Raw genomic sequence first — 25,505 nt, 5'->3', positions numbered from 1 at the left:
TCTCTTCCTGAAGGGGGGAGGGCGGAGCTTTGTTTAGGAGCCGTAATTGAGTCTTAATTGAATTGGCAGCTACGGATGGAAGGAGGGATAGAGAGAAAGAGAGAGAGGGAGGGGGGGAGGGAAAGAGGGAGAGAAAGAATTGGAAGCTGTGCTATATTTCCACTTAACAACAAGAAGCCGGCTTTCCAAACAAATTAATTCCATGGAAACGGTGGAGGAAATGTGTGTTGAAAGCTTTTCAAATAGAATGAAAGGGTGTCTCTTGTCTTTAATGAGAACACATGTAGGCATGCAGGCTTTACAGCCCTGTGTGTTCCATTAAAAGTTCCACAATATAGGAACAGGCGCAACAATAGTGAAAGCATTTCAATGCAGGACTGTAGGCAGTACTGGCTGCCTCTGACTCAGTCACTGGCTGCGGGTGTCTGTTGTCACACATGCTTAGGGCTTAGAGCGCTACAAATGACATGGAAATAAATATCCATCGAGTTGAAGTTGTGTGTTGAGTACAAAGCATGTGCATACATCTATCAGTCATGCTATCATTATCTTCTTGACTGGATCATCCTAGACACACACATACACACACATTATGAGTAAACCTTACAGTGCATGTATGTTTGCGTGCTTTCGTTCTCCAACTTTGCCTGTGTCGCACAGCTTCTGGTGCACCCTTCTCCAGGGGAGGGTCTGGCCAGGGGGAGGGTTGGATGAGGGGGAGGTTGGATGAGGGGAAGGTTGGATGAGGGGAAAGTTGGATGAGGGGAAGGTTGGAAGAGGGGGAGGGTTGGACGAGGGGGAGGGTTGGACGAGGGGGAGGGTTGGACGAGGGGAAGGTTGGACGAGGGGGAGGGTTGGACGAGGGGGAGGGTTGGACGAGGGGGAGGGTTGGACGAGGGGGAGGGTTAGACGAGAGGGAGGGTTGGACGAGGGGGAGGGTTGGACGAGGGGGAGGGTTGGACGAGGGGGAGGGTTGGACGAGGGGGAGGGTTGGACGAGGGGGAGGGTTGGATGAGGGGAAGGTTGGACGAGACGTTCGTCTCCAGAGGATAAAGGTGCTGGGAAACCCTAATGAATAACAGGAGAAATGCCAGAGTACCCTCGCGTTATTTATATTCATCGACCCATCAGGGACACACACTCACACACACACACAGTGTGAGTTCCGTCTCATTGACAACCGGTCTGCATATCCTGCTCTGTCAATTATATTGATTACTTCAGGATGAGTGGAGGTAATGAGGACTTGGTGTGCTTGATGTTCACCTCCCCCATCTCTCTCCTCTCTCTCTCCCACCCTGGTCTGAGGAAGTTATACAGCAATGATTTCCTGATTAACCCTGTTAGCGGTGGGGTTCACCCATGCACCGGCGCAGGGGCAGGAAGATGTGGTGTGTGGGAGACTGTCGAGTCTCCATGTCTGCCTTCGGTGATTGGAGGATGATGTTGTGAAGCAGATGGAGAAGTGTACACACAGGCACACAAACAAATTGCAGCAATGCATATTTTATGTATCTCTCTCTCTCCCTCTCTCTGTCTTTCTCCCTGTCTCTGTCTCTCTCCCTCTCTCTCTCTCTTTCTCTCTCTCTCTCTCTCTCTCTCTCTCTCTCTCTCTCTCTCTCTCCCCCCTCCAGGCGGAGCAGATGATAATCTGATCGAGGGAGGGGAGATGAAGTTTGTGTGTAAACCAGGAGCCAGGAACATCACGGTCATCTTCCAGCCTCTTCTCAGGTACCTCCTCACCCTCTTCTTCCTGGTTCACACAGCCAATCAGAGAACATGGAACCATGCAGGAAACCATACACATCACTTCCCTACTTGATCCATGCACCCACAGACGCTGAGCTAGTTAGGACCACATCAAGAAAGTTGCACTTCCAGTTGAACCCTTGAAGACCAGATCTGAGTCGAGAGTTGAACCCTTGATGATCAGATCCGAGTCGAGAGTTGAACCCTTGATGATCAGATCCGAGTCGAGAGTTGAACCCTTGATGATCAGATCCGAGTCGAGAGTTGAACCCTTGATGATCAGATCCGAGTCGAGAGTTGAACCCTTGGTGACCAGATCCGAGTCGAGAGTTGAACCCTTGGTGATCAGATCTGAGTCGAGAGTTGAACCCTTGATGATCTGATCTGAGTCGAGAGTTGAACCCTTGATGATCTGATCTGAGTCGAGAGTTGAACCCTTGAAGAGCAGCTGGTATGGTGGTTGAGGCCGGTCCTGCTGGTTCTCTCTGTCCTCATGAGGCCACGACACCCTTGTCCTGGCTAATGGCATCATGTATAACAAGCGTGTTCCTGCTGCTACACGACTCAATACCAGTAAAATGTCCTGTAATTACATTACATGTGCACTTAGTAGTCCATCCATTGATTTTTCTTCATCTGACCCCCCCCCCCCACACACACACACACACACACACACATGGATAAATGAACTATTCCATTCCAGAATAGTCAAATGCTAACCTTCACTTTAGCCTTCTTGCAAATATTTACTGTTTTCAATATCCTTAAATTTACTGTTTGTAATATTGGAAACTTTATTGTACCCCACTGGACTGATTTGTCCTCAGTGACAAGGAAGTGTTTTTTTTTTCTTCCTCTCTTTTAGTTTCTGTAACTTGGTCGTCCCCTAAAGACTTGTAGAAATCCAATTTGAAGCTGAGCTAATTAGATTGACCTTCCATGGAGCGATGCATCACCCAGGCTGTCATTAAACTGGAATATTCCTCCATTACTCTAGGCCATTTGGTTCTCCAGCTTCAACTGTACTAGAATATCAGAAACTGGGGTTTTTTTCAACCCACCTTCGAATTGCCTGTTTTGGTCTGTGGTCAGTCGGTGTTATACTCTAGTATTGTTTAAGCTTTGGTTACTAAACTAGCTGGAACAGAAAGGCCTTGTCACGTGTCTTTTACTAGTTCCCTGTATCGGTCGTAATCCGCTTCATTGTGGGCTCTGTTCATCCCTTCTGTCCGTGAGTGTTTTGTTTTTGACCAAACACTCGTCTGACTCCTCCCCCTGTAGAGCAGTAGGCAGGCTCCTCACTCGTCTGACTCCTCCCCTTATAGAGCAGTAGGCAGGCTCCTCACTCGTCTGACTCCTCCCCCTGTAGAGCAGTAGGCAGGCTCCTCACTCGTCTGACTCCTCCCCCTGTAGAGCAGTAGGCAGGCTCCTCACTCGTCTGACTCCTCCCCCTGTAGAGCAGTAGGCAGGCTCCTCACTCGTCTGACTCCTCCCCCTGTAGAGCAGTAGGCAGGCTCCTCACTCGTCTGACTCCTCCCCCTGTAGAGCAGTAGGCAGGCTCCTCACTCGTCTGACTCCTCCCCCTGTAGAGCAGTAGGCAGGCTCCTCACTTCCTGTGTGTGTTTGTTAATGTAGTGTGAACTGAGGCTGGCTTCTGTCTGTGACTGACGCACGCACGCATTCTCACTTCATCGACCTGACGCGTGTCTTGTTGCGCTGTTGCTAGGTGCTCAGGGGGTGACCTTGGCTGTCGCTAGGTGCTCAGGGTGACCTTGGCTGTCGCTAGGTGCTCAGGGTGACCTTGGCTGTCGCTAGGTGCTCAGGGTGACCTTGGCTGTCGCTAGGTGCTCAGGGTGACCTTGGCTGTCGCTAGGTGCTCAGGGTGACCTTGGCTGTCGCTAGGTGCTCAGGGTGACCTTGGCTGTCGCTAGGTGCTCAGGGTGACCTTGGCTGTCGCTAGGTGCTCAGGGTGACCTTGGCTGTCGCTAGGTGCTCAGGGTGACCGTGGCTGTCGCTAGGTGCTCAGGGTGACCTTGGCTGTCGCTAGGTGCTCAGGGTGACCTTGGCTGTCGCTAGGTGCTCAGGGTGACCTTGGCTGTCGCTAGGTACTCAGGGTGACCTTGGCTGTCGCTAGGTGCTCAGGGTGACCGTGGCTGTCGCTAGGTGCTCAGGATGACCTTGGCTGTCGCTCCAGTCCCAGGCTGGATGTGTCGATGGACGCATCTACACGAAGCGTAACAAGCTACCTACTGGTGCTCATCTTGATATCTATGTACGGGGGAGTTAACAGTGGAAAGATTGAGATGTCAGACGTCTGAGAGATGGATAGGATCGGTAATTGAATTGGGAGTGTGTGTTGGTGTGTGTTTTCATGGAGTAGATTAGACCCTCGTGTTAAAAGACGTTGTCTGCTCTCCGTGGTACGTAGCAGTATAAGCTCCAAGACAACAATCACTAAAGGAATGGGATCAGTGGTGACACCGGAAGACGGGATTAGGGTGTGCCTGTGTTTGTGCCTGTGTTTGTGCCTGTGTTTGTGCGCGTGTTGTTTTTGTGGAAGGTGTGAAAGAATTCAGTTTGTGTCGTGTCAATCCGAAGGCAATTTCTTCTGCATACACACACACACGTGCTGTGTGAGAGAGCTGCTGGAGCAGGCAGGAGGTAATTTGCTTTGACTTGTGAGGTCTCCTGCTGACATTTAAGTGGTATTTAAACCTCTTGCCCTGACCGGGGCTGGCATTTTGAAAAGGGACGACTCTGCACCCGCTCTGTAATCTCTGCTTCCTACAGGAGGTATGCCTACGGATGACGGGCCATGGCACAGGGGGGGGGGGGGGGGTGAGAGAGAGAGAGAGACAAAGAGAGAGAGAGAGAGAGAGAGAGACGGAGAGAGAGAGAGAGAGAGAGAGAGAGACGGAGAGAGAGAGTCAGAGAGACGGAGAGAGAGACGGAGAGAGAGACGGAGAGAGAGACGGAGAGAGACGGACAGAGAGACGGAGAGAGAGACGGAGAGAGAGACGGAGAGAGAGACGGAGAGAGAGACGGAGAGAGAGACGGAGAGAGAGACGGAGAGAGAGACGGAGAGAGAGACGGAGAGAGAGACGGAGAGAGAGACGGATAGAGAGAGACAGAGAGAGAGAGACAGAGAGAAAGAGAGAGAGACTTGTGGTTTGGGCTGTATGTTTAGGGCAGATGCTAATAGTATCAAAGGCTAATATCAGTAATGTTATTTGGGTTTGGGTGGTTTCTGTGTACGTGGGAGAGTTCTCTCTGGGTGTGCGTCTGTCTGTGTGTGTGTGTGTGTGTGTGTGTGTGTGTGTGTGTGTGTGTGTGTGTGTGTGTGTGTGTGTGTGTGTGTGTGTGTGTGTGTGTGAGAGAGAGAGACTTCACATCAGTGTTTGTCACCCCCACAGTGGAGTGATATTGGGGGTAGCTCCATGTCTCCATTTCTATTTGGGCCGACCAGCGATCAATGGAAACCCTTTTTCATTTTCTCCCCCTCCTCTCTCCCACTAACACCCCGCATCACTTTCCACCTTCATCACAAAACTCGGGTCACAAGCAATTGTGCTGCTGATACAATGTGTCAACCCTGGATTGTTTCCTGACCTGTTAACTCCAGTAATCACCCCCAAGACTGAAAGTTGGTCAAACTGGAAAGTTGGGGTCTGAAGTGGAGATTCATGCACTTCCTGCTTCCTGGGCTCTTTTCTCAAGCCCTTGGGACTTTGTATTCTTTTGGTATAGAGCAGTGGTCTTCAACCCTGGTCCTCAGGGACCCCACTGTCCTGCATGATCTAGATGTTTCCCTGCTCCAACACACCTGATTCAAACCCACACTCGTTGACAGTGGGCCACCATCGACCCCCCGTGTGCGTATAAGAACGTGTGCCTGCCATGATCCTTGATGCTGAGTCACCGTATAGCGGGTGACGGCAATAGAGAGTGAAGGGGAAGGGTGGGATGAAAGGATGAGTGTGGAGGGAGAGAGGAAGATGACAGGTAAGGACAGAAGCACCCTCGCTGTCAGAGTCACTGTGTGTGAAAGTACCCTCTCCTTCTCTCTCTCTCTCTCTCTCTCTCTCTCTCTCTCTCTCTCTCTCTCTCTCTCTCTCTCTCTCCTTCTCTCTCTCTCCTCTCTCTCTCCTTCTCTCTCTCTCCTTCTCTCTCTCTCTCTCTCTCTCTCTCTCTCTCTCTCTCTTCTCTCTCCCTCTCTCTCTCACCCCTTCCTTAACTACACCATTACTTGTGGAGGACAAAACAAGTTTCCAGTAACTAACTTAGAAAAGGAAATTGAGTTTGCTGAAGTTGTCACTCGTTTTTCAGCTGAGTCATGAGTTCGACTTGACGTTTCTATAGACTCTATTGGAGTTCCTTCAGGAAGTCACTTTAAAGCCTGCGTTGACATGTTGAGGTACATGACTGTGGAGTGAAATGCTGCTGTTGTTGTCATTCTTGCTCTGCAGGATGTGGAAAGGGCTTTATTGCTCAGCACTAGCTTCAAAGCCTGTTTGACAGTTCAGGCTTGTGTTTGTTCTAATATGCAGCTGCTGTACGCAGTTAATGATTAACAGACAATAGAGCATCATTCATACTGTATATTCCCCTGTAGAGTATATAAGAGAGAGAGAGAGAGGGTGGGGAAAGAGAGGGAGAGAGAGGGTGGGGGAAGAGAGAGGGGGATACTGGTGCCCACCTCTTCTCCCTCCTCCTGTTCAGCAACACCTTCCTTTCTTTTAAAATCTTTTCTCACACGTCCTGATGATTTTCCTATGTAAATGCCCTCCCTCCCTCTCCCTGGTGCTCGACCATTAAAGCCGGGGAGCGTAGCTGTGAATTATGGATCTGGAGGGGAAGACAGTTTTCTACAGAAAAGGTCAGAAAGGAGACTGTGGAGAGAGAGAATAACAGAGACAGAGAGAGAATAACAGAGAGGGGAAAGCAAGTAAGGGACAGAGAAAGAGAAGGATTGAGAGATAGGGAGAGTAAAAGAGAAAGGGGGAAAGACAAGGAGGGAGAGAGTAAGAGGTATAGGGGGAGTGAGGGAAAGAGTAGGGGGGAGGAGGAGAGGGGGGGAGAATGGGAGACAGTGTGGGTGTGATCCCCGGAGGAGTCAGCGAGCGAGTGCAGAGGCGTGGTCTGAGGCAGAGAGGCAGGTGTGCGAGGCAAAGAGGCAGGTCTACCTGTCTCCAGCTACTTCCTGCCTCCTTATCTCCCATATGCCCTCTGCCTCGCACACCGCATCACTAAACAACACCGCAGACTGGATCTCTATCACACCTCCCTAATGCTGGGCACACACTATACGATTTTTTTTTTTATCTTATAAGATTTTCAAACTGTGAGAGACCACAAACATGAGAACAAATAAATCTGAGATGTAGCCGTTTTGCTCCTACAGTGTGTGGTCACTCTTAACACACCTCACACCAAGGGGAACATCTGATCAAATCTGCGGAACCATCAAGATAATCAGGACACATGTTACCTAGGATTGTCTGAAGAAACCGGCTTGATTATCCTGTGTCCCCAGCATGAGCTCCTTAGACCTGTGGTTCTCAACCCTGGTCCTCAAGTACCCCCTTGCATGTTTCCCTGCTCCAACATACCTGATTCAAATAAAAAGGTTGTTATCTAGCTCTGTAGAAGCCTGGTAACGAACATGCATTTGAATCAGGTGTGTTGGAGCAGGGAAACATCTAAAACAAGCAGGACAGGGGGTCCCTGAGGACAGAGTTGAGAACCACTGGTGTAACATATAAAGGTATAAAGTATAACATATACAAGTATGAAGTATAAAAGTGATTAAATGGCATTCTTCATCATATAATCCATCTCATTTTTCATCTTCATAATTACAACAGTGTGATATTATTCCACTTCAACACACACACTGTCACATGCAGACAGTGCACACACACACGCACACACAGGTCAGCATGAGCGAGATTTTTTGGTGAGTTTAATTAAAATAATGTAGATGAAAGATAGAATGGAACTTGTTGTTTTTGAGAGATTAGTACAATTATCTTACAACTCTCTCTCTCTCTCTCTCTGTCTCTCTCTCTCTCTCTCTCTCTCTCTCTCTCTCTCTGTCTCTCTCTCTCTCTCTCTCTCTCTCTCTGTCTCTCTCTCTGTCTCTCTCTCTCTCTCTCTCTCTCTCTCTCTCTCTCTCTCTCTCTCGGCTAATGGAACTTCCATTGATCCAATCAGAACATCAGTGTACAGTCTGTGAGCTCTCAGGGAGCTGGTTCTCATGTGACCTCTCAGAGCATCACGCCGCATCATTTCCTGTTGACCTTTGACCTTTAAAGGCCACAACCCATCCTTCCTGCAGTCAGGAAGCTAGCCTAGCGAAGGCCATTAATAACACACAGACAGGGAGATAAGGAGAGAGGGATGAGAGGGAAGAGGGGAAGGGAGACAGCTTCAGAGAGGGGTTGGGGAGGAGGGGGGGTATGGAGGGAGGAAGAGATAGGGAGGAGGGGGGGTATGGAGGGAGGGAGAGATAGGGAGGAGGGGGGGTATGGAGGGAGGGAGAGATAGGGAGGAGGGGGGGTATGGAGGGAGAGATAGATAGGGAGGAGGGGGGGTATGGAGGGAGGGAGAGGTAGGGAGGAGGGGGGGTATGGAGGGAGGGAGAGGTAGGGAGGAGGGGGGGTATGGAGGGAGGGAGAGGTAGGGAGGAGGGGGGGTATGGAGGGAGGGAGAGAGGAGGAGTAGAAAGAGGAGTGGAATTATTCGGTCTCCCTTTCTGTTCTCTTTTTCCATCTCTTCTTTCTCCCTCTCTCCCTCTCCTCCTCTCCCCCTCCCTCTCCTCCTCTCTGCCTCCCTCTTGTCCTCTCCTCCTCTCCCCCTCCCTCTTCTCCTTTCCCCCTCCTTCTTGTCCTCTCCCTCTCCCCCTCCCTCTCCTCCTCTCCCCCTCCCTCTTCTCCTCTCCCCTTCCCTCTCTTCCTCTCCCCTTCCCTCTCGTCCTGTCCCCAGGCGTAGTGAGCTGCCACTCTGTGTTACTGCCACATGAATGAGCGCTGGCGCCCGAACATCAGAGCAGCCTTTGATTGGGCGGGCCTTTCCAGGTCGGCGAGCCGATGCCTGATAATAACGTTGTTTGATTGCTGGAGTGAAGAAGTAATTGATTGATCCCCTCGCCATGTCTGGGGTCAGTCCTCAGAAGCAGGCGAGATGCACGCAGGAGTGTCGGATCACTGGGGACGGTAGCAGCACACACACACACACACACACCCTCTCATCTCTTCATGTCCACGGGGAAGATAGAGTGAGGGAGATGGGAGGGCAGGAAAGACAGGAGCATGTGTTCTTGGCTGCGCACTTACTGTTGGACCATCCAAAATGGCTGCACTCCAGTCACACGCTGTGTGTTATTTCAAACAGTCCGGTTGTCACGACAACAGTATTCAGAAGATGTCCTCGCATAAGATATCGAAGCCACATTTTGTAATATTACAAGTGCTTTAAGGTGTGACTGGGCCTGCGGGTACACACTGTGTGTGTGTGCGAGTGTGTTTAGGTCACCTTGATAATGACACCACCACATGCTGTGTCGGCAATAGACCCCTGTAAGAATGGACTCACTCAAATCATAGACTGTAAAATAGAGCAGGGAAGGTAGTTTGTTTCCAACTGCCAGACCGGCTGAGAAGAACCCCACAGGTGTGCCTGGCCTTAATTCAGGGAGTGTTAGATGGGACTGGGAGAGGGTCTGAGTTACAGTGTCCCTGTTAAAGGAATGATGTCCTGACAGCATGATGATATGTAAGGGTGATCAATGGTGATCAACACACTCAGCGCTTTGATCTGCTGGCTGCCGAGGGCCCAGAATGCACTGCAGGAGGGCGGGGCAGACAGGCCAGGGTAACCCTGGAGACGGGATCCACAGGAGGACTCCCTGACTGGGTTTCTGAGGACAGGAGTCGATATCCTCTCCAGGGAGAGACGACAGAAACACTCAGCAAAGCCATGCCTGGCCGACGGCGGCATGAAAAGCAGATTTTCGTCGGTCAAGACTTAAGGGTTGGCCTGTGCTCTCGAGGATGGACTCCTCTGCACAGCGGTCGACCACATGCAGCCGTCTCAGGGCCGCTTCTCTGCTCTGGGTGAAACGACACGGAGCTCCAGAAATCTGGAAGTGGAAGCCTGTGTTCAGAGTTCCCGTCTGGTGAAGCAGAAGAAAAACCCTGGGCGTCGAGCCTCACAGCTTCTCTCTCTCCTGCCTCAGCCTCTCTTCACTCTCATGCCTCAATCCTAACCCTCAGCCTCTCCTCCCTCCCCTGCCTCAGCCTCTCCTCCCTCCCCTGCCTCAGCCTCTCCTCCCTCCCCTGCCTCAGTCCTCCCTCCCCTGCCTCAGTCCTAACCCTAACCCTCAGCCTCTCCTCCCTCCCCTGCCTCAGTCCTCAGCTAAATTCATTCCATCCCCTCTGAAAGAGAACCAAACCCAATAACCTGACGGAATTTCTATCTCCGAGAGCAGAATGAGGAGGAGAGATAGAGAGAGGGGGAGAGGGGGAAAGAAGGAGGTGAAAATCCATTATGTTTGATGTTAGCGTCTCACCCTCGCGGCGAGCTCTCTCTCCGACCTGAGAAATGGCATTAGACGTCTTGTAATGCGATTCCTCTGATGTGTGAATATGAGATTTCTAATGGATTCGGGCACATTAGACCAGTCTTTATCTCCAGTATTTATTCCCTCTGGTTCCAAACGCAATTTGCTAAGTACAACGTTCCTGCTAGGCCGTGCTGGGGGGGCGGGGGACAAGGCAGGAAGGCCCTGTTGGACAGACTCCCTGAGGTCGAGGGGGGTGGGGGGTGGGCAGAGCGTGGATCCTTGTTCTGGTAGACAGGAGCATGGAGGCGTAGCTGAGATTGTGTGAAGATGTCGGGGAGATGAGAGGAATCATCTTTCTGTTTCCTTTTCTGTACTTCTTCATCTCTTCTCCCATTCTTACCCCCCACCCCCCTTTCTCTTTCTCATCTCTTTCTCCTTCTTTGATTCCATCTCTTATCTTTCTCTCTCCTATCTCTCAAATGAATGATTCTAAATCAGCTGACCTGGCCCATACAGACCCTGCTTTTCTTAATGAGCCAGATTAGAAGGAATCTGCACTCCCTCCACACACACACACATGTGCATATTGAGATCCAATCACTCACACAATCCACACATCCCATCACACCCACACCTATGACCCCCCCCCCCTTCCTGGAGACTGGAAACAGAGAGAGCACATTATGCAAATGTCAGGTGTCAAGTGCAAATTAGATTAGAACTGTGTGGAACAGAAGTATTGAATATTACAGAGGCTCCCTTGGCAACGGCACATGAATGCCCGCGAGGGCTTTAATGAGAACGTTCCGGAGAGGCATATCTTGGATCCGTTGTGCTGATAGAGAACCGGTCTCCAGGGTGACGTCGGTAGAACTCTGCTGTTAGAGACAGAACTGTGTGTGGAGTCAGAGGCAGTGAGACAGAACTGTGTGTGGAGTCAGAGGCAGCATTGTAGGAGTTAGGCCTGGGACACACTGGCTGCGATCTGCTGCGATCGTTTCGGCAGCTGGTCGAAGTTTTTCGCGAGACGCTTGCGAAATTGGCTGCAGGATGATCAAATACACCATATTAGTTGATATATTTGAATAAAAAAACATGTTCAGATTTTACTACATTAATTGTAGACAACGGTGAACATTTGTAAAGTTGTAGACTTTATAATTATTTTTTGAATATTACTAAACTTATTAAACTTGAAACTTGATTAAAATGTTGGTAACGAACAGCCTTTCCATGTGGTTACCCTGATGAAAACGAATGAAAATAAACGGATTAATCTGTTGAGCTTCCATGCCCGTAGTTGTTTTGTTTGTTTGAGAGAAACAAGTTGTTACGCGTTGCATACAACACACACGCGTGCAGACATAGCCTACCGAGAGAGAACCCCCAAGTCGATTTCTAAAATCTGCGAGAAATTCAAGGAGATGGAGGACATCAAATTAATTCTCGGAAGTTGAAAAGCACAGGGAGTTGTATGACCCCCAGCATCAATTTGACAAGGACAACGTAGATAAGGATCAATGCTGGGATATAGCCAATGCCACGTTTATGTACCATGTCAGCGTAAAGGAAAGCTCAGAGTAGCTGGAAGGCTTGGTGACCCGCGCGGAGAAACGCGCGTCTGTTGTGAACAGCTTTGAGCCGGTCGGAGCCGATCGTGGTGTTGCGCAGCACTTCCAGGCGCTTTGCAGCCAGCGTGTCCCGTTAGACAGGACAGTGCTGCTGAAACCCTGCCGTCCTGAAGACCTGGGCTGATTGACTCGTGTCCTCGGATGATCAAATGAAACTTCCCCTGCCGGCCTCATCCAGACTGGAGGGAAGTGACCTGGCGCGCGGCTGGAGGCTGATGCTGTCTGTACCTGAAGGTTGCTGCAGGTCGTCCCATAACTCCCCCAGGCACCCCCTCCTCCCTCCCTCCCTCTCTCCTTCCTTCCTCCCTCCCTCCTCTCTGCCTCTCTCCTCCCTCCTCCCTCTCTCTTCCCTCTCCCTTCTCTCCTCCCTCTTTCCTCCCTTTCTCCTCCCTCTCTCTTCCCTCTCTCCTCTCGTCCCTCTCTCTCGTCTCTCCTCCCTCTCTCTCTCCTCTCTCTCTCTCTCCTCCCTCTCTCTCTCTCCTCCATCTCTTCTCTCTCTATCCACTCTCCTCCCTCTCTCTCCTCCCTCTCTCTCCTCCCTCTCTCTCTCCTCCCTCTCTCTCTCTCCTCCATCTCTTCTCTCTCTATCCACTCTCCTCCCTCTCTCTCCTCCCTCTCTCTCCTCCCCCCTCTCTGCGGGCCAGGCCAGGTCTCTCCTCCCTGTCACTCAGACAGACCATAATGTCAGGAGAAAGCCCCATCTAGCTTGTCCTGCCTGCATCACTGAATCTCTTCCACTCGTTTACCCTCATCCTCCCCTTCAGGTGAAGACGTCCCTCTCTCCTTCACTCAGTCACCCTCTCCTCCTCCTCCTCCACCTTTCCTCTCCTCCCTCCACCTCACTTTGTTCTCTCAGCAATCAGAGGGCTTCATGACAGCAGGCATGCTGGCTCTGTTGACCCACACTAACCTCTCTAAGTGGAGTACAGGCATTGTAGACGCGCACACACGCACACACTGCAAGGCCAAACAAAGAGACACAGACACACACCGAGTTACAGAGGCACACACACACACACACACACACACAGTGTACTCCACTTTCCAGTCTGTCACTTTTTGTCCCAGTAGCAGAGTGAAAGGTCAAATCTGGCTCAAGGTCACCTGTGCCCCCAGGGTCTGTGCAGGTGGACACACACACACACCCTCTCACCATGTGTGCGCTGTGATAGGATCAATGAATAATTTAACCTCCAACATGATATTCATACTGTCTGCATTACAGTAGACTGCTTACCACAGGGCTGCTGTCTGGTGTTGGTCTGCATTATTTTGTGTGTGTGTATAATATTTGTAGCGTGGCTACGACAAGTCAAACACAGGAGGGGTCTCTGGTGGCTGGATTCCATTTCACCTCCATCACCTCCTCCTCCTTCCATCACCTCCTCCTCCCTCCATCACCTCCTCCTCCTTCCATCACCTCCTCCTCCCTCCATCACCTCCTCCTCCCTCCATCACCTCCTCCTCCTTCCATCACCTCCTCCTCCCTCCATCACCTCCTCCTCCCTCCCTCACCATTGCCCAGTTCTGAGTGCTGTCATCTCTTACCCTAAGGCTCTGCTCGTGGTGAGGGAGGCGTTTCTGCCTACTGTGTGTGTAGTATGTGTACTACAATATGTGACCTTGTAGCTTCGTTTCCATAGCGCCAATTTTCAGGAGGGAGGGGGGAGGAGGGGAGGGGGAGGTACCTGGCTCGTATTAGGAGTGGAGGGGTAATGACCTGGACCATTCAGTCATTTTTAGACTGAAGGGTTTGATGGGCCCTTTTATGAAGGAGTCTGGTATTACTGCCAGGCTACATCAATCGCAAACACACACACACACACTTACAAACAACATGCAGCGAACACATGCAGACCATTTTCTTTACATTGTCCCCCAACCCCCATTTTACTGCAGTACAATACAGTCACCTGCCCCTCCAGGCTATCATCCACAGCAAAGCCTGATCCTCACAGCATGACTGAACCATGCAGGACCCTGATGACTGATCCATGCAGGGGCCAGGACCCTGATGACTGAGTCATGCTGTGAAGACGAGGAACCTGACCGGCCCCTGTAGATGGGTACCTCCCCTTCTCCTCCAGACCCCTCCACACACACACACACACACACACACACACACACACTGTAGAGATACAGAGAAAGGGAGATGAAGAATGAATGGAAAGGGGAGTGTGAGAGAGAGGGAACGGAAGAGAGAGAGAGAGAGAGAGAGGGGTGAGAATAAGAGACTGATAAAGGAAATAGGGCCAGTGGAACAAAGTGGGACTGTTGTGGGGGGGTGATTTGTCATGTTGCCGTGGCGGCGTCAGCTAAACAAGGCCATCTCATTTCCTGTTGGCTGCAGGAAGCCCAGACTGGCAAGGAGAGCCGGAGGTGATAAATCTCACCTGCTTTAATTGGTCTACTCCTTACCGACAGGTCTGGGCCTACACACACATACACACACATTTAGGACACAAACACCTACACATTCAGTACACACACACATTCAGTACACACACACACACATTCAGTACACGCACACACAACCCCATGCGTTTACACGTTCACACCCGCTTCTGTTCTGAGCGATCAGCCAACACTCGTCTTTTGTGTGTTGAGCTTCAGAGGGCTCTGAAGACGAACCCACACGGAACCAGGCTGCAAGCACAGGCTCGTGTGAAGCCCTGTCTGCATGTGTGTACACAGACCAGTCATGTGTGGGATTCTGATAGGACTGGGCCAGCCTGTGTCTTAGCTGTCTGCTCATGGTCGGCTTTGTCTGCTATGGTACGTGTGTATAAAAACACAGTGTGAACTCCCATCTGTACCGGCTACACTTCCTTCTCTTATTCTCCTCCCACACACACACACACATCCACGCATACACACACACATCCACGCATACACACACGCACGCATACACACACACACCCTTATTTGTTATTCTAATTAGAAAACTGTATTCCTTTGCTTTACCCTCATCTTTCCCTCCACCTCTTCCTCCATCTCCCTCCATCTCTCTCTGGTCCCCCCCCCCCCCCGGCGTGATGGCTGTTAGCGTGTGGAAGACGCCGCCGGGGGAGGGAGAGATGGCTGCTCCCTGCAGGGGGCCTAAGCTGTGTGGGCCGGTGAGTGGGATGGCCATATGCAGCTCAGAGCTTTTGTCTACGCACAGAACAGCTAAACACACACACATACATGTGTACATACACACAAGAGACACACTTACACACACACACACAGCTTAGACAGGCTGTTTTAACATAGAAACCCACCACAAATAAGCTGGATTATTCCCGTAAAGGTGGGTCCTAAAGGAATTCCTAATCAACTGGCGGTGTGTTGCAGGCTGGCTCCAAGGGAAGCTGTCACAGTGCCATCTAGTGGCCGTGTGGGGTACTGCCTCCAGAGCTGGCCCAGGCAGATGCTCAGGTTATCAAGCAGAGCCAGGTGATGTGGGTGGGGCAATGTCATGTTTACCCAGAGGACAGTGGTGGGGATGTGCTCAGTGCCTGTAATCACATTTTCATTTAGCAGACATTTTTGTCCAAAGCGTCCTGCAGGGGGATTTGAACCCGTAACCTCTGGATGTGTAGTGAAACGATCTCTATCTGGTCTGAGGACCTTGATGAACCAATCCCTCACAGTGGTCTGGTCAGGGACTGCTTAATTAAATCTATGCGTAGTTGATGAGATGTAATAAATATGCTTTTATTTTATTCCTCAGGCATGCAGTATTGGAATTGCAGTATGGGGGATAATTAAAAACTTGAATGCATTCAAGGGTTTTATTAATCACCGTAGAATAAAGATAATGTTCGATATCCCATAACGCCCCATGCTCCAGGTCTCTTTATCGCCATGGCGTCACAGGGGAAGGACTCAGTAGAGCCGAAGGCTCGTCATCACAGCATGTCACTGGCATCCCCTGACCCTGGGTGCATATCCACACCCTCCCAATACCTCTCTCTCTATCTCCAGCTCTCTCTCTCTCTCTCCCTCATCCTCTTTCCCTCCCTTTCCCTCTCTTCTCTCCCACTCACCATCCCTCTCTCTTCCAATCTCTCTCTTCTCCCATCTCTCTCTCTCTCTCCCTCTCTCTCTCGTCACCCCCACTGGGGGTCTCTCAGTCAGGAGTTTTGGGATCAGACCAGCTCTTAGGTCAAGGTCACCCAAACAAATGCTTCACACACACACACATGCTCTCTCGCTCTCCCTCTCTCTCTCTCTCTCTCTCTCTCTCTCTCTCTCTCTCTCTCTCTCTCTCTCTCTACTCGAGCAGCAACATCCTGTACTGCACATCCCCATCAGCCGGCCTCAGCCAGTCTCCAGCCGCCCAACACCAGCACTCTGCACACAAGCCGTCATTAAGGGAGTGTGTGTGTGTGTGTGTGTGGGGTGGGGGGGGCCGTGTGGAGCTCTGTGGACACAAGTGTGTAGGGTCTCCACTGTTATTTCTTTATCAACAGACACAGAGAGGGCACAGCAGCCGACAATTAGCCAGTGCTAGGCTCCGGGTGCCGACATCTGCTTCTCTAATGACAGTTAATTAGACGCGTCTAGCGCAATCAACGCCACTCGCCGCTATACAGTGTAGTGCTGGGCTGGGGAAGACACACACACACACACACTGAAAAACATTTCTCTTGTTTTGTGTTTAGCCTACGTTTACACGCATGCACACATTTTTTCACTTGGTCCCACACACACACACAATCACACAAATGAGCAACTCCCCCCCCCCCCCACACACACACACACACCCACCATAAACACACACACACCCTCACGCCCCTGCCCCAGTGCATGCCCTAGAGGGCTGTATGTGTGTCCTGGTGTCAGGATCATTAGCGTGGGCGAAGACCAGGTCGAGCGGCCGAGCATCCATTATAGCTGCCGCTCACTCAACAGACCCAATCATCTCCTTGTAGCTCTGCTGTAGGACAGGCCACACACACACACACTTAGACTAAGGCGCACTCGCCTCTAATTATCTAGCCCTAATCCCCTTATTACGATTGAGTTATGCCTGCTGCTGTTTCTGGACGATGGGGAGAGTGTGTGTGTGTGTGTGTGTGTGTGTGTGTGTGTGTGTGTGTGCGTGTGCGTGTGCGTGTGCGTGTGCGTGTGCGTGTGCGTGTGCGTGTGTGTGCACTATATCATATCTTGGGAAGGGACTGGTGTGAAACGTATTCCCAACTCTGGCTTATGTAAAGGTTGTGTGTCTGTCTGTCTGTCTGTGTGTCTGTGTGTGTTTGTGTGTACATGTGCGTCTGTCTGTGTGTGTGGGCTGAGGACAGCTAAGCAGATTGGACAGGGATATTAATTAGTAATTTCACAGACAGGAGTGGCACATGCTGCCATGACACCCTGCCGTTTCCGTGGCGTCTCCGTGGCGACCGGGCTAACACTCCAGCTGTGCCCTGTGACATTTTGCCTCGCAGAGTTCCTTCCTCTTTTGTCACCGCTGACAAACCCCGTCCCCAACAAAATGTCACGCTGGACGCAAACAGCTGCAGAAACACGATTCTCGCCGTTAGAGGGTTCTGGACCCTCGGAGAACGAGCAGAGAGTTTGTGTGATGGGACAGGGCGGTGTTGGTGATGGTGTGTCTCTCAGGAAGATGTGTCAGGAAGAGGTGTGTCTTTCTCTTTCTCTCTCTCTTTCTCTCTCTCTCTCTTTCTCTCTCTCTCTCTTTCTCTCTCTCTTTCTCTCTCTCTTTCTCTCTCTCTCTTTTCCTTGATCTGTCTTTTTCTTTCCCTGTCAGTTTTAGCCAAATGTGTTCTTCAGAACACCTTCTTTTTGCAACAACCATCCTCTCCATGGGTGAGATTCTACCCGGAGGAGCAACACAGCCTTCCGACTGGACGACCTTCCACGTCCTTTCCCTGTTAGGCTGATCCCCTGCTCCCTAGACAAGCTCAGAGCCAGCACCTTTTCAAACAAACCCGTGCTTCTTCCAAAGCTATATTTATTTTAGAACCATCCAGAACTTTTTGAGAAGCTAGCTTAGAACTTCAAGTGAAGGATAGAAGTTCTGCTCATGTTGTCTTGCTCTGCTTAGATTTTTGAGAACATGAGTCGTTGCTTGGCAACAGTCTTGTCTGGTGGGTGTAATTTAGACTTCCAGGTGGGTGACTAATATGCTGGTAATGTGCTGATCGGGGGGGACAATTGAGAGGTGACTATCATCATCATTGTCATCATCATAATTGTTATGGTAGTAATCAATGATGTAAAAAGCACACATCCTTCTTATAAAAGCACACATCATCTAGCCTCTAATGACAGACTTGCACACACAAAAAAGAGAAAGGCAGAACCGATATAGAGAGGAGGTGTTTTTTTGTGGGTCGCTCACTGAGTAAAGAGTGAGTCCCATCAAGGCTAACTCCTAACGCGGGGTGCGGGTTCCAATCCGGTTCAGGTTTTTTTTCTGCACGTCTATCAAGGAATTAAACCAAACAAATGCATTAGAAAAATGACCCGTGCCAGAAGTCAACATAGTAATGCGCAAGGCTGCAACTTATTTATTGTTTTTCCGCCGTGATAAATGATCTGAGAGTACTGGATCAAAATACTCTTACGATACGTGGACCAGAAAGCGGTGTCGCGGCAACGTTGTCTAAACGTTTGGGAAGCTACGCTATGTGAGCATTCAGGGACGGCATTGTGAGCTTCGTATCATGGTTAGCATCGTGAGCTTCGTGTGATGGTTAGCATCGTGAGCTTCGTGTGATGGTTAGCATCGTGAACGTCGTGTCATGGTTAGCATTGTTCATGGATAGCATTGTGAACGTTGTCGTTGTTAACCGGTTTCCGCAGCTGACAGTTACGAGGCCCGTGACTCTAGACCAGATGGCTGGTCTGAAGCACAAAGCATTTTACTGCCTCCTCTCTGCCACATTATTCAAAGATAATCGCTTCAACCAACAAAAATCCATCTGTCCAACCACAGACACACACCCACAAACCTTTGTGTAGATCCATCATTGTGATACCTGTAGTGAGACAGTGACAATACTGTAAGTGTAGCCTGTGATGAATCTGTGAACGCTGCACGTTGCGTTTACGCTGCAAGTCTGTCTGGCGATCAATTGAGAAAATGAAGCCGTCAGCACCAATCGTATTTGGAGTAAATGAGTGATATTCAACAAAGAACGGCACATTTTAAAGACAGACTGTAGTCCAGTCATTGTTAACTGGACTCTTTTTGTAACGAGTTTTCTAAAGACTTTCCTTTTTAACTTCGTCAACGCAGGAGTTGGAAATCGATTTTTAGTTTTTTTATTACACCTTCTTGCTTCCATCTTCTACTTTAAATGTTATTGTCCTGTGTGACTTTGTTTTTTCACACGTGGGTGCACACACACACACACACACACATTCAATCCTCATGGCTGTTTGCAGGCTAATTGGCTGGGTACAGTGCTGAGTGGGGTGGTTTGGTTCAGAGGAGGACCAGTAAAGCCAAGGTGATCCATCACCCAGCCACCCTGATCTATACACCCTGCCTGCCTCCACGTCCCCCTGACTGTCTCCTACTATGTAGACCAGTCTCTCTCACTCTCACTCTCACACTCTCTTTCTGTCTCTCTCCCTTCCCTCCCTCCTTTTCCACCATCCAGAGGGTGAAAGCTTCTTTTCCATCCACTCTCAGCAGTGAAGAATGAGCTGTTGGGTACAAACTCAGCCTTGCGTGGATGTGCTTTGTGGTGTGTGTCAGACAGGGCTAGCTATGACTTCTGCCGTTTCCCTACGTTGTTTCTCTGACAGATGAGGTGTGTGAGTGTGACTAGCAGCTGTCTCCAATCACACACACTCCTGCCGTGTTGCCACAGACACATTATAACCACTTTCAGCCTGTCGAGATGGAAATCCATTGACCGACAACTCAGTTCCTCTGACATTAGCTTGAAGGTCTTTCCATCCTGTGTGCAGGTTCATCCAGGAGACAGAGATGAACATGGGCCTTGGTCCCACCAAGCAGTGTCAGCTCCGCACCTTCCTCACCTACTACATCAACGACCTCTTTCTGCACCAGGTACTTTGTAGAAGTAGTCTCTGTTTCTATCTCTCCCACTCTCTAAAAGGTCTGACCTTACTGAAGGATCAGCAGAGCTAGTCGATGTGTGTTGCTAACACCGTGGATGTGTTGCTGCCTGCTCCAGGTGCGGACTGAGATCAACAAGGAGATGGAGGTGGTGAGCAAGACTTCAGACCCTCTCAAGATCCTGGCCACCGCTGACACCATGAAGGGACTCGGAGTGCAGAGGCCCCTGCTGCAGGTGAGGACACACACACTATACACACACACTGTACACACACACACTATACACACACGCTGTACACAAACACACGCTGTACACACACACACTGTACACACACACACACTATACACACACACACACACACTGTACACACACACACACTGTACACACACACACACTGTACACACACGCTGTACACACACACACACTGTACACACACACACACTGTACACACACACACTATACACACACACACACTGTACACACACACACACTGTACACACACACACTATACACACACACACTGTACACACACACACTATACACACACACACGCTATACACACACGCTGTACACAAACACACACTATACACACACACACACTATACACACACACGCTGTACACAAACACACACTATACACACACACACGGTCTAGCAGAGGACTTTAAGTTTGGTCAGGAAGTACTCTTCTCTGATCTCTGTTTGATCTGTAGACTCTGCAAGGTTTCTGTTCCCTATTACACACTCACACACACACACACACACTCACACACACACACACACACACACACTCACACACATACACACACGCACACAGATCATTACGGCCACCCACCCACCTATCTCCCAGGATCATAATTGCAGCTGAAATAGCGTTTGATCCTTCCCGACCTGGTAGCTGCAGTTAAGTGGTAGTTATAAACACCCTGTCTATCTATTCCTATCTATCTCTTCCTCTCTATCTCTCTCTCTGTCTCTATCTCACACTTTCCTTCTGTCCTTCTCTCTATCTCTCTTTATATACTATGAGGCAGTGCAAGGTTACTGTATCTGTATTTGATCTTTCTTGTTCTCTATACCTCTCTCTCTCCTTCTCTCTCTCCTTCACTCTGTCTCTCTGTCTCTCTCTGTCTCTCTGTCTCTCTCTCTGTGTGAGTGTCTGCCAGGCACACACACACACACACATCAGGTTTTCTTCCTCGTGTTTTGTTTTTTTCCCCATGTGGGGAAGTGGCTCATTGGAAACAGAGTTTCCGGCGCCTGGTTCCCTCATGCTGGCAGCAGCAAAATGGCTCCTCTCACCTGTCACCTTCGTAACCTGTGGGCTGTATCCTGCTGCCTGAGGGGGGGCAGCATGGTGTGTGTGTGTGTGTGTGTGTCTGTGTGTGTGTGTCTGTGTGTGTGTCTGTGTGTCTGTTTGTGTGTCTGTCTGTGTGTCTGTGTGTGTGTCTGTCTGTGTGTGTGTCTGTGTGTGTGTCTGTGTGTGTGTCTGTGTGTGTGTCTGTGTGTCTGTGTGTGTGTGTCTGTGTGTGTGTCTGTGTGTGTGTCTGTGTGTGTGTCTGTGTGTGTGTCTGTGTGTGTGTCTGTGTGTGTTTGTGTCTGTGTGTGTGTGTGTCTGTGTGTGTGTGTGTCTGTGTGTGTGTGTCTGTGTGTGTCTGTGTGTGTCTGTGTGTGTCTGTGTGTGCGTCTGTGTGTGCGTCTGTGTGTGTGTCTGTGTGTGTGTCTGTGTCTGTGTGTGTGTCTGTGTGTGTGTCTGTGTGTGTGTCTGTGTGCACAAGCGTTCCTAGTTTCTTTTTTGTGTCTAGTTCTACACTGGGTGTGTGTGGCACACGTTGTTTAGTCAATTAGTGCTCCTTCTGTAGCTGCTGAAGACTCTTCTAGAACTCACCTGGGTCCACCTGACCCCCTCACGGTCGCTCCTGCAGTCCCACGGCGAGAGGAACATGTCTGAGTGAACATGTCGTCGCAGTGTGTGTGTGTGTGTGTGTGCACCTTTCCTTGTGCATACGTTCCGTCACCACGACAACACTGGCAGTTCATTACAAAGCGAGCGCGCGAGTTCACCACCGTTTGTTTACGATTATGACTTCTCCTTAACGAGGACTGCGGCATCTTGCTAATTACACCGTTGGGCTAATGAGAGCCTCTCTGGCTAGCAGGGGCTCAATAAACCTCTCCTTTGTTTGGGCTTTTTGGCTTTTTTAATTACCCAATCAAAGAGGCCTGTTTCCTCTCCTGCTAATTTCACACACACGCTGGGTCCAGGCTTAGTGTGTGTGTGTGTGTGAATGCGTGTGTGTTTGTGTCTGTGTGTGTCTGTGTGTGTGTGTGTCCTCCATGCGTCTCCCAGGCTGCAGGCGTCCCACAGCGAGCGCTGATGACTCCTCAGTGTGTCTCCAGTGTTGATGAAGCCCTCGGCCCGCAGCGCTCTGACTCATCACACTCCAGCATGTCTTCCCTCCGTCTCTTCATCCACACAGCCACCAAGTTTAGATGACTTCTGCGGTTCAGAAAGTACCGTCAAATGCAGATCGGGGGAGAGAAAAGCCCTGGCTCTTACGACACGACACCATCAGGATCAGCTCTCAGTCATGTCTGTCTCTGTCTGAAGGTCAGGGGATGGGGTTTATCGTGAACAGGGCAAAACTAAGATAACACACAGCCAACAGACGTCTGTTACATCACAGAGCTGTGACTGTCATAGGAACACAATAGGTTTCAGTAGGATACTTTTGAATGGATAATAAAACCGAATATATCAACAGATAAGCTGATCTAGTCACACCCACACAAGAGCAGAGCTGGTGTGTTGTGGAGGACCAGGGCTGACCTCCAGGAGCCCAGCTCACACGCCGACCGTGTCCCCACAGAGGCCCTCGGCAGCTGGGCTGGATCTGAACGAGCTCTCCCTGCGGGGGGTGGACACTGACGGGAGATCCCAGTTTGTTGTCCTGTGATGTCAGGCCAGCAGCAATGTCTCACAGCAGGGTATATGGAACAGGAAGAGCTTGTTGGCTTATTGGACTGGTTGTTGTTGTTGTTGGAGGGATTTTTGTCATTTTTGTATTTGCCTCTCTGTGGTCTGTGGCAAAATGCAGCCAGGAAATGAAGCGTGTACATAGGTAGTGGTGTGTGTGTGTGTGCGCTTGCCTGTGTGTGTGTGTGTGTAGTCCCTAGGCATGACTGTGTGTAACTAGGGACACACTCCGCCGGAGCCAGTGGGCTGGGAGGAGAGGGGCACCAGCAGCATGTCTGGTCCAGCACATTAAACACACCCTCAGTACCTGGGCGGGCACCACACAGGGAACCACAGGGGAGAACATTAGCAGGCACACCTGCTCTCTCCTGACCACCACTGCACACATCTACATGGACATTGTTTGGGGGGGTTGTGTGTGTGTATGTGTGTGTGTGCGCGCGCATGTGTGTGTGTATGCGTGTGCTTTAAACGGGCGTGCATCGGTCCCGCAACCCACCTGGCAGAGCTAGGTCTGTGGCTCTGGGCTCGCAGCAGTCTGTACAGTGTGTTTCTCCCTGATTGGGATATTGAGATGAACCACAGGAGAACTGAGGCTATCTGCTGTTAGCCTCGAGCCTCACCATGATAACAACCTCTGTGGACCTTCTTGAGGAATGTAGAATCCAGTCTTTGTTTGTGATACATGAGCTGAGGAGAGAGGTCTAAAACACAGCGAGAGAGAGAGAGAGAGAGAGAGAGAGAGAGAGAGAGAGAGAGAGAGAGAGAGAGAGAGAGAGAGAGAGAGAGAGAGAGTTAGAGAGGGAGAGAGGGAGAGAGGGAGAGAGGGAGAGAGGGAGAGAGGGAGAGAGGGGGAGAGGGAGAGAGGGAGAGAGGTCAAGTTTCTGTATCTCTCGCTCACTCTTTCTCTCTTATCCCCTCTCTCCTTCCTTCATTCCTCTCTGGTTAGCGTTAGCGCTGTGATGCTATCTGTCCAGCATGGCTGTTCTCACTGATTGATTCATTTAATTAGAGTTGTGTCCGGGGGGGACGTGGGGTTGGTCAATCTGTTTGGTCAGAACTGGATATTGGCTCCATTAATCTTAGGACCCACCCCCACCCCCAACACACATGCACACACACACACACACAAGCACACATATACACACACACAGATGCGGGCACACACTTTGGTATAGAAGTGTTCCATATGCAAGGCAATAGAAAAAGGTGTGCATTATCAGCAGAGTAATTACTGCTGTGACCCCCCTCCCCCAGAACTGTAACCCTCCCCGACCACCTGCTGGGTTAGTGTTCTGTGGGAGGGAGTCATGGCAGCCATCTTTGTAGGTCGTCTAATGAAGCCGACCTTTTTCATTAGGTTCATTTACATGTAAATGTACAAGCCTTCCAAAGGAGAGGGGGACTGCCAATACAAGTCACACACACACACCTGCGCACACACACACCTGCGCACACACACACACACCTGCGCACACACACCTGCACGCGGGCACTTTAATGACAATGACCTTTTGTTTTTGTGTTGGCTGATCTGTTTATTAAGTGGGGGGTGGGAGGGAGCCCATAGCTGGCTGCTGATTGGCTCCTTGGTGGTTCCACACCCTTGTTAGGTGTGAGGTCTGGAGGGAGGGGGGGGGGGGGGGGGGGGGGGTCTTTATTAATGACCCCCGCATCCCCTGCTAAACAACAGTCGGCAATTACTGAACAATCCCCAGTTAGCTGGATTGTCTGGCTCTGTGATTGGAACTGGGGGGGGGGGGGGGGGGGGGATGTGTGTCCATGTCTGTGCTTGACTGGTGGAAGACACACACACACACACACACACACAAAGGGCATCCTGATGTTTACTAGGAAAGGGATCACCCCCAGCCAAACTGCTCTGTGGCAATGCACTTCTGGCACAGTGGACTCATATGCAGTAAAAATCATTTGAATGCTGTTCCATTTAGCTCAAATGTGTTTTGGAACGCTACACTACATTATCTGTCATGAAATGGATTGTGCCTAAGCATCCAGCTGACAATTTTACACCTGTTAAAAAGTATCAAGGGATTTTGCACCTAATAAAACTCCACACTGAATCATAACTGGGCTTGAAATTTGGTTTTTCCCTCTTTGCCAAAATGTATCTGGCAGGGGTGAAGGCTGCGGTGTTCACAACCTCTGCCAACGCTGGCTACACAGAGCTTTGTGCCGTCTGGTGTCTTCAAGGGTACCAGCCACAGGACAACCTGTCAAACAGACATCAGACACTCTCAAACCTAGAAAATACCACTCCTCTAGTTTATGAGCACACAGTGTCCTGTCTAGAAAATTCCCATCTCTCCTCCCAGGTGTCAGACCTTCATGACCCAGGAGTCTGGCTCCACCTGTAGGCCCCAAGTCCATCCCCCTCCTCGCCTGATTATCTCCCCCAAACACATGCTCCCACCCCAGGCTCAGACCACAGCTTTGAGGGCTTAGGAACAGCCTGGAGTTTGGACATGCTTTGACTCCGTTATCTGACAACTGTGGATGTGCTCTGTGTGTACATGTACCTGT

At 50.4% G+C, this 25,505-nt stretch overlaps 1 protein-coding gene across 1 annotated transcript in view; it reads left to right on the top strand.

Annotated features, from left to right (window-relative positions):
• Positions 1-25,505, top strand: part of exoc4 (exocyst complex component 4) — an 87,421-nt gene that overhangs the window by 35,683 nt on the left and 26,233 nt on the right. The window contains exons 11-13 of the mRNA XM_084701089.1: positions 1,635-1,731; positions 19,873-19,975; positions 20,103-20,219. Of these exons, the coding sequence (XP_084557215.1) occupies positions 1,635-1,731; positions 19,873-19,975; positions 20,103-20,219 (317 nt within the window). The remainder of the gene's footprint in view (positions 1-1,634; positions 1,732-19,872; positions 19,976-20,102; positions 20,220-25,505) is intronic.

Source organism: Hypomesus nipponensis, chromosome 7 (assembly GCF_054491055.1).
Source record: "Hypomesus nipponensis isolate SF chromosome 7, ASM5449105v1, whole genome shotgun sequence".
Taxonomy (NCBI): domain Eukaryota; kingdom Metazoa; phylum Chordata; class Actinopteri; order Osmeriformes; family Osmeridae; genus Hypomesus; species Hypomesus nipponensis.
The sequence above is the reverse complement of the archived record's forward strand: the minus strand, read 5'-3'. Positions and strand labels throughout refer to the sequence as shown.